At 35.6% G+C, this 10,273-nt stretch overlaps 1 protein-coding gene and 1 pseudogene across 1 annotated transcript; both read right to left on the bottom strand.

Moving 5' to 3' along the window:
- Positions 1-788: 788 nt before the first annotated feature.
- Positions 789-2,335, bottom strand: LOC120166235 (annotated as a pseudogene).
- Positions 2,336-2,777: 442 nt separating this feature from the next.
- Positions 2,778-4,045, bottom strand: LOC120166202 (exosome complex exonuclease RRP46 homolog). Its single transcript, XM_039175529.1, has 4 exons — positions 3,967-4,045; positions 3,814-3,881; positions 3,411-3,543; positions 2,778-3,100 (listed from the first exon to the last, which is right to left on the bottom strand). The coding sequence occupies exons 1-4, from the start codon at positions 4,010-4,012 to the stop codon at positions 2,988-2,990; spliced, it is 360 nt and encodes a 119-aa protein (XP_039031460.1). The 5' UTR covers positions 4,013-4,045; the 3' UTR covers positions 2,778-2,987.
- Between the last annotated feature and the right edge of the window lie 6,228 nt (positions 4,046-10,273).

The raw sequence follows: 10,273 nt of genomic DNA on the forward strand, positions 1-10,273 counted from the left end.
CGCGAAGCCTAGGATAAAAATTGTGATCCCACGAGATTTTGACGACCAATCGACGTCAACTATTACAACATATAACCAGGAAAATGGTAGGGACTACGTCGGCGACGATGGTCATGGCCAGAAAGGATAGTGGGGTGGTTTAAGGTTAGGATTTGGGCATTTTACGATTTGAGGGCTTTTTGTAATTTAAGAAAAAATGGGTTTTTATAAATGTAATAATTTTGAAAAAAAAAAAATCAAAATTATCATAATGTAACACATGCCACTTTACGAGGAAATTAACACTTTTAAGGTCACAAGTACTTAAAGTGATAATGTTTGTAAAGTTACACGTCAAGATCATTCAAAAATAATTTAAACACATATTCCTGAAAATTTGTATAGTTTGTACACTTGTTTTATAATTAAACTTAAAAATATAATTTATAAAATTTTCAAATAAATAATATATAAATATTAAAAAATGAATAGATATTTGGGATTTAGAGTTTTATATTGAAATAAAAAAAAAGGTACAAAAGTCTACACGAACCATATTCAATTGAAATAATATTATTAAATGATTCATATCGTCTTTTTCACGGTAACAATGTCTATATTATATTGTGGTTAAAATTTTATCGATGAAGTTACATAATTAAATATAAAATTAAAATTTAATGTTATACTCGAAAAAAGGGAAAGCATTTTTCATGGACTATCAGCGCCCGAGTCCGACACACGTGTTCAATGCGTACTCATATTCAGGGTTTTCCTTGGAACATCAGGGGCTCAATTCCAGACCATTAATGGCTATTCCTTACAATAACGAAGTTTTCTTTTTGGCTAGCCTTTGTTTCTACAAGATTGTTTCAAAACAAGAACTACCAACAGGACTAATGTAAGAAAAACATAACTGAGCTACCAACATAAACATTGTCTTAAATTTTACTGGAAATGATTAGCTTGAAGCTTCTTCTCGACCCACGAAGGAGACAACACGGGGCTCATCTCGTATTCAGCCATTGTGATCTTCTTCGAATTGTTTCGATCGGAAGAATCGACACAGCCAAACATTCATGGAAACAGCTCCCTTCCTCTCTTCTCCACACCCTAATCGTTGTATCCTCTGATCCGCTAAATATCAACTTCTCGATAGCCACTAAGCAAAGAACCGAAAACCGATGGCCCTGTAAGAACCCACCGTGGTTGAACCTACCGGACATTCTTTCTTTCTCCCAGAAGTTTACGGTGCCGTCGGACAAACCCGAATAGAGGAAACAATTGTTTGACGTCGAGCTTATTGCCATGGCGTTAACCGGTGATTGTTGAAATCTCAGTGTCATGGTTAGCGTGTGAGAGTTTTCTCTGTATAACCTCCTCCATATCTTCACTGATCCATCAGAGGAACAAGTGAAAACGCGCCCATCATCTTGGTTAACCACTATGGCATTGACCTTGCTTTCATGAACCACAAATGTGTCCACACATTTGTTATCTTGAAGCCGCCATGCCTTAACTGTTCTATCATATGAGCCAGTGTACAACAGCCCTTCGGCATGGTAGTAAGCCATGCAAGAAACACAGTCTTTATGTTGTTGGCTGCTTGTCGTTGGGAACAAAAGAAACGAGCTTCTCTTTGGGAGTGTTGACGTCTTTTTGAACCCAAAATTATCTGAAACCGTGTAGTTCCATATCCTGATCTTGCAGTCTCTAAGTGCGGTGAAAAGCTTGTGACCAAAAGTCAAAACAGCCCGGATTTCACCGGAACTTGTCTTGATACAACCCCTCTCGGTGCAGTCAGACTGCCTCCATACGCGGATACGTTTGCTATCAGAGCCGGTGAAAACCAACCCTTTCGAGAGTGCGATGGAGTGGATATTACCGTCCTGCCGATGAAGAGAAGCGATGCAGTGGTAGAGGAGAGAAGGCGATGGAGTTTGAAGTGGAGATAATGTCCATGATGTTTCAGGGCTACCGGGTGGCAACATCGAATCCATTGCAGCAGCACTCGTTCGGGGACTCGAAGGTCTTCCGGGGCTGAACTGGAGGTCATGGTCATACATATTTAGGTGAGTTCGAATCGAAAGTCTAGGAGGCGATTGAGTTGGATTGCTTTCGTTGTCCATAATGCAATGACCAGTTTTCCTGCCAGAGAATTCCATGAGGAAAAAAGAATGGGATATTGAAGGATTGAACTGAAAGCCTGCAAGAGCTAGGTAGAGATATACAAAGGGATGCATCGGCAGTGTAGTTAAGAATTTAATTTGGTGAGTTGGGGTTAATTGGTATGGTCTCAATGACAAAATTTAAGAAGAGAAGCTACGGAAAGGAAGAAATGAGACACACAAATAAATTCAGTGATATTGATGGGATATTATGGTTCAACACTAGCCTTTTTTCAAGCTTCATTTCTTTTCTCACCCAATTTTCCTTTCTTTTCCAGAACAATAGCAGTGAATGTGTTAGCTAACAACTTCCCACCATCCAATCCACGCCCAGTAAATTGTAAAAGCATGAGTGGTTACACACCATTTTATCGCTGTTAAAAATGTTAGGTAACCATCTACTTTCTCTTCTTTAACTATATTGATCAATAATAACTCGCTTGGCCAAAACAGCTGAAGGAAAAGACTATGCAATTACCCATTTACATAATGCTGGGATTAGAATATTTCGTCCGTCCCATCAGACCAGCCAATTGAATTAAGAACAAGTGGTCTGTCCGAGCAGGTAAGACCAGTACAGGCCGATTGGTAAGAAAGGAAAATTTCTCTTTCATCAAACAATGGTAGTAAGTTGTAACAAGATCAAAACTTAGAAACAATAAGGGTATCATTACATCAAACTTTTAATACAATTTGGTCAGAAAGGTTGTGAAACTGTGAGGAAATGAGAGCTCAACCAATACAACAATAGCTGATGCTGAAGTCCGGTAAAACATGAAATTCAAAAAAACCAGGGATTTCCCCAGTGGTTGAGGCTATGCGACTGAAAGTGCTATAAAGTCACCCAGCTTTAGATGAATCAACTGATTGTTGTTGCAAGTTCCTCCCGAGAAAATCAAACAATTTGGTGCTTGCAGCACGCCCCCGTTCTAGGCAGTAAAAATAATCATCCACTGGAATGAGGGTTTGAATAAGAAATATATTACAATCAAATATGACATCACAGATGATTTAAGCCCAACTAATACTTCGAGAGGCCAAAATTAAATATCATAGTTACAACACCCTAAATCCAAGTAAGAAAGACTTTCAAGGCAAGTGGTTCTATTTCAATGAAATTGGTATTTGCAATTCCCAAGTTCTTGATCCAGAATGCATACCAACGAAAGTGATGCATTCAATTTATTCACAATTACATGTGATTCCACGGCCACAAAGTAAAATTAATTTGAAAAGGATAGGCTTATAGACAGCAATGGTTACCTGACATTATACCATGAGTAACAGATGTAACAATCCCATTTTCAATGGGTTCACCTTGCACACTTAGTGATCCTTCAGGAAGGACTGGATGGACCAAGTTTGGGAAGACTAAATATGCAAATGCCTTCATATTCTGTTATTATTAATGACATGAATGTCAGGAAATAGAATTTAAACAAAATTTACGAGAAGCCAATGTAACTCGATTCATTTTGTATAAAGCTGCAGTGAGATGAAATCTACTGGTGTCAAAGTATAGCTTACAGTGCAGACTATTTCAACATAATTGGATATTCCCTCTTTTGGAGGCTAGAAGTCTCACACATGAGCTACATTCTAGTTAGAGAAGAAAAATTTAATTAATTAATTAATAAATAAATAAATAAAGGAATTTTGTGATAACCTGCTCTTCTAGCTTGGTTGGGTCCAAAATAACAAGTCCACTCCTTGCCACGCAACAGCATATGGAGACTGCAAAATCCAGCATAAGATCAGCAAGAACTTAAGCGCTTGGTATCGATGAAACAAGATATGGCCACATGTCTTCATTGCTCACCAGCAAGATGCCTCATAGGAATCCCTGCATCTACAAGGCCATACATGCTGCATTAATGGCACTTGGGTGGGTGCAGACTGTGGACATACAATCATTGAATCATAATTTAAGCAAAATGTACTCAAATGAAATCTCTAGCATGAACACTCCATGCAGCAACATCATTGTCTCTCAAATTATAGTTTTCCCAATGTAGATTCTGGCAACATATCTCTAACAAAGATTAGACTATAACCACCGGAAGCCTAAACTTTGGAAAACTGAAACAAAATGGAACAAAAAAATGAAACTGTAAAACAATATTAAGGGAAATGCATAAAGGATACAGCACCATCATCATTCCCAACCTGCCAGACAAAACATAAACTTGATCTATGAACAACTCGGCCATAAACAAGAGATACTTTTCGCAGGTGGTTAACAAATAACCTAGCTGGATTATAAATGATGTTGTAGTATTCGGATTAACAGTTAAGATACAAATACTCTGCAGGATTCTCTTCAATATCATCTCGTATTCCTTTTCTAGTTTCTCCAAACACCAACGTACATTTTTTTCAAAATTATCGCAGCTTACCAAACTTCAAATGCAAGAATAATTAAAAGGGATTTTAAGAAAGCACCTTTTTGTCCTGTTTTAGGTTTCCAAATAACTTCAATGCAAGCTTTCTCAGGGTTCTCATTCTTTTTAGTTCTAGCTTCGGGCCCATAAACAGCAGCAAGGACTTTCGTATCTCCAAAATTAAAAAAATAAATAAATAAGCAAGATATATAACCAAAATACTACAATTACTCAACAGTTTTCCCCTTTTTCCCGTAAATTAAGTACCTTGAGACCAACTGGCAAAGCCATGAGATCGATGGAGAATGCTGCGAGAGCAGGCGAGAGGTCTCAATTGGTTAGCGTCCGTCTTCCCTATTTGTAGACACCCATTTTCTTAAAAGATAGAACTAGTAAGAGTTTCTCTCCTAAGAGGACTCTTCCACCACCATATCTTTTAAAGCAACAACCACACCAACAAACGTGCAACAACGAGCAAGAAATCTAGTTGCATTAAGATTCTATTGTTAATAGGATTCTAAAAATAGTTAGTTTTTTCACTATAAATACATATAATTCTCCCCATTTCTAGCATGTGCATGTTATTTTTCTTGAGATTTGGTTTGAATAACCTAAAGCGTTGGTTGTGTTGATGACCAAAAAGGGGGTGGAGTTTCGAAGTTTCGAACCTAGATCTACTCTTGAGGCATGTTCATTTTTTTAAAGTATTTAATATTCCCCTTAAGTCAATCTTAATTTTTAATTTACCTTGAAATTTACCCTTTAATTTTACTTTTATATTAATTTCGTCCCTTATATATATATTTTTAATTATATTTTTTTATTTATTTACTATATTCCTCTTTTTTTATTTATATTATATTATTTTTATTATATATATCTTATATCATTATATATATATATATATATATATAGATGTATTAATTTTTTTCCATTTACTATGTATATATATTTTTTTAATATTATATTTTATACGTTTTTATATATATTTTCTTAATATTCTATTTTTGTTTTTATTTATTTATATATATTATATTTTTACTTTATTTTATTTTTTCTATTATTGTTTTTCTTAATATCATGTATATCTTTATTTTTAGTAAATACTACTTTATATGTACATATTATTTTTATTCATTTTTAATTTCTTTTACATTTTTTTAATTTTTTACTCCATTAATTTTTTCCCTTTATCTGTGTCTTTGTTTTTTAATATTTTATTCATTTTATTTATTTTTATTATTTTATTATTATTTTTTACGTGTTTTTTTTATTTTCCATTTTTTCTTGTTTTGTTTATTATTCTCACGTTTGCACACTTGCTATCCTAATTCGATTTTATACTCCGCTACGAATCTAACGTTTTTATCTTTTTAAGGGTATTCAAATCAATCAATTGTAAGTAATTTGAATCGGGTCTGTTAAATTTTAATTTTAATTTTGAATTTTCGCAACTAAGACAATCGGCAAATTAATTGGTACCAAAAGGGCGGTTCAAGGGTGCTAATCCTTCCTTGACCGTAACCGACTCCCCAACCCGACACATTTCTGGTAAAAACGCAGATCAGGTAAGATGGTGTCCGACCCACCTAAATTCGTTTTAAAATGGTCGGTGGCGACTCCAATCCATATTTTTCAAGTCGAAGCCCAATTTCGAGGCCCAACCGAAATACGGTTACGACAGCTTGGCGACTCCGCTGGGGACAGGTAAGTGAGTCAGACCGAAATTAATTTCCGGTTGCCTTTTTTTTTAGCGAAAATTACAAGTTTAAATTTTAATTTATTTATTGGATTCTAATTGTTTATCTTTGATTATTTTCAAATAAATAGTTGTACTAACGTTTTTTAATGATTTTAGATTTTTCAAAATTTTCATCTCATGCTCTATACCCGAGCTCCGAACCCTTTTAAGTAGGGGCGAAAGTGACGCCTTCGTGGGAATTTATTCTCCGTATGGGCCTAGCAAGTAACCTTCGGGATTCATATACCTTATGTCTTCGTGTGAATTTATTCTCCGTATGGGCATAAGGGAATGTTTCCTCTCGAGTTTAACTTAGTCCACACGAGCTTGTAATGGGCTTAGGACTAAGGGTCTGGTAAGCCCAAGGGGCACCGGCAAGGAGAACTCGGGTACCATTTTTTAAAACCTAAACCGAGAGGCTATGGAGAATTAGAGCCCACCCCAAAACCTCATTCCAAACCCTAGGTTATTTTGTTTCATGCTTTACTTTCTGTTCAAAGCATGTGAACTAGAAATTTATGCAGTTAGGAATTGTTCAAAATTAACTTGCGGGATAGAGATCATGTCCGGGTATGTGGGGTAGATATCATGTGGGGTAGGATTTTTCATTTTTATTATTGTTTTGATTTACCTCACTAACTCTTTTTTACTTTTGTTCTCTTTTATTTTATTTTCATCATTTGCATCATTTAAAAGTGGTGTTGATCCACCAAAAACGTGTTTGTAAAAAACATGAATGATCTGCATTAATGGACAAAGAGGTTGTAATACAAGAGGTGAAAAACGCAGGGTTCCGGCTATGATCAGAAAAGACTCAGAAAGAAAATGAGGATAATTTGGAAGACAACTATGTGTCACATTCGATCAAGAAGACATGGTGCCCACAATCAAATAGATCAAAAGTCAACTTTTCAAAAATGGGTTGACAAAGGTGGCAGGGGCAAGACGAGAAAAAGGTTACTGACCTCAAGAGTCCCTTCAAAGACAACAAGAACAAGATAACAAAACGATAGATGAATTGGAAGCCATTGTCGACAAATTCAATGAACTTCAAATAATCCCTTTGATGGAGGATTTCAATGATGTTTCCGTTATAGAACAGGTTCAGCAAAGGATGAAATCCAAAGATGTAGTCATTCGATACTTCTGGGAACAAGTACAAGAAACAGCTCATCACTTACACCATTTAGCCAGAGAAGCCGAAGCGGTTCGGCAGTGTATTCAACCGGTGACAGACGAAGGCAGAAAACTAGTTAACTTATTTCAGGGTCTAGAGGATTTAGTCTGGATGTGCCTTTAAATATGTTTATTGTATCTTAAAAGATAAAACACTTTTGTCCCAATAAAGATTATCTATAATAAACAGACAAGTTTTCGGATCAATGCCTCTAACATTTCATGCATTTTTGCATTTTGCATTTTGCATCTACATTTCATTTTTAAGCATTTTCATAAACATGAAATTTCTTCATGGAGGATTCGATGAAGTGGTTTTAACCACATGACACCACATGGAAGCAATATTGTAACATCAAAAGAAAAAAACTGAAATCACAACGAATGAGCCTGATCAGCTGGTTGTACGACTAAGCCTGCCAGGATGATCTGAGAAAAGAGTCCACATATCCTAAGGGCTACGATGTTGAAGCTATTTGCAGTTGCCACATAGGATGTTCCATACATTCCTCTGAGAACTATAAGGCGCTGAAGCGCGAGATCCAAAACCTGATGGATTCAGGAGCATGGACAGCCAAAGAAGGGGACATTACATATATCATTTGCACTTAGAGGATTGTTTTGTTTGAACACGTCTTTGATCTTTCATGTTTTCTTAATCTTTTAAACGATTGAATTTATGCTACTTTCTAAGGTGGAGCAATTGAACAAATTTTAATCTTTAGTTCTTCGAATATTAAATGAATTAAGGATTCTTTTAATTCTTCAAGAATTATAGATTTTTGACATATGGAAAGATTAAACCTTTCTTATCCTGTCTCAAACCTCAAAATAAAACACCTTGATTCTTTACCCAAAATAACTCATAGTCATTACCAAAAAGACCAAATTTTGACATTACCTCCCTTTGAAACTTTTGAACATTGCCTTTATCTTTTGATACACCCATACCTTTCTTTGAGTCAAATAAAGTCACACCATTGTCTTTTTAGACTCAAAATTGACATTTTTATGCCATTAAAAATCAACGCATTGAGTTGTTCATTTGAACATGAGCCTTCTTCTAAGACACAACTTGGGGCATCTCGTAGGGAGCATGAACATTGAGACATGTTGGGGGCAAGAAGCAGAAAGAAGAATTCACTCAGAATAATTCTATCATGCATTAATTGCACTGTTTTCATGTGAATAAAAATAATCCTGAAAATCTATCCCCTGAGGATACCTCTTCTGTGAGGACTTCCATGTATGAAATGATGAACAACTTTTTTTCTTTATCCCTTCACAACAGGAGAAAATATATATCCCTTGTGTCCCCTTTTGAGCCTATAGTATTTTTCTTCTGATTCAACCCTAACCAAGGATCACCCTCCACACTGGGGGGCAAGGTGGAGAAAATCTGCTCGCATGAGTGAAGATATTAATTCAGATGAGGTACCGAAAGGTGAACCAAATGCCAAGTGCAAAGATTCAATCAGAACAAAAAGAAAAAAGAGAAAAAAGTAAAGAGAAAATAAAAAAGGAAAATTGAAGAAAAAATAAAATAAGATGCATATGCAAAGATTCTCTCGATTCAAACGACGCATCTAGATTTAAACTATGAGATTGATCAAGCACGGTCATTTCTGAATTGTTGAGTTAATCGATTGACAGAATCGGCCAAGAGGGGAGTGAATTGGCAATTAAAAATTTGGTGGAAGCTTTTGCAGAAAATTGAAAGTAATTGCACAGCGATTTAGAGTGGTTCGACTTTCTCAACCAAAGTCTACGTCCACTACCTTAGCTATCCACACTAAGGATTTTACACAAATTCACTAATTTGTCTTTCTTTTGAGGACAAAGAGTAACCTTACAAACCCTCAAGAATTATATCCCAAATTCTTGAGAACAATACAATTTTGCAAACTTACAAGGAAATCCTCACAAGGTAGATTGTTTGCACAATTCTAGAACAAAGAAAACAACACTCAAGAATGAATACAATTGAGTACAAGTAGTGTTCTTGAAAGCAAAATGAATATTGAATGAAAAATAGGCTTGAAATGCTCAAACTTGAGGTTTGATGCTTTCTCTTTGATTCTCTCTTGATTCTAGTTGCTTGATGTTTCTTGTTTTTTATCAATGGCTTCTAAGCTTGTTTAAATACATCTTCAAATGATTCTAAACGTTGGGGATGATAAGTGGAGTCAATAGAGCCATTTAAGTGTGAAAACAATGAATATTTCTGCTTGGAGCATGGGGGGAATCGGTACCCCCTCATGGGGAATCGGTTCCCTAAGTGTAAAATTCAAATATTTCGACCGTTGATCAGGGGGAATCGGTACCCCCTTGGGAGGGAATCGGTTCCCTCCGAGCATACTGGAATTTCTCGGAGCCAAACCATTCAGGGGGGAATCGGTACCCCCTTGGGGTGGAATCGGTTCCCTCTGAGCAATCTGGAATTTTTGGCTTTGAAATGGTTCGAAATATTTTGTAAAATTGTTTTGAAATTATTTTAAGTTTAAAACTTAATTTTATACTTGAGTAAGGATTAAAAATGACATTTGAAAGATTTGGAGTAATAACTTGATATTCGAATAATTATATCGAATATACTTAGAAAATCTTTTGGAAAATCTTAAAATTCATTTATCTTAATTTGTTATATCGAAATATCAAAATGTTTTCAACACGAATCACTGAACCACTTCACTCGATGATCATAGAGCATTAAATGAGATTGATCAAGCACAATCATTTCTGAATTATTGCATCACTCTACTCGAAGATTATGGAGCATCAAGAGAGAGACACATACGAGCATATTCAAATTGAGCAAGATATGATCG

This window comes from Hibiscus syriacus, unplaced genomic scaffold (genome assembly GCF_006381635.1).
Source record: "Hibiscus syriacus cultivar Baekdansim isolate YM2019G1 unplaced genomic scaffold, ASM638163v2 tig00111633_pilon, whole genome shotgun sequence".
NCBI classification, from domain to species: domain Eukaryota; kingdom Viridiplantae; phylum Streptophyta; class Magnoliopsida; order Malvales; family Malvaceae; genus Hibiscus; species Hibiscus syriacus.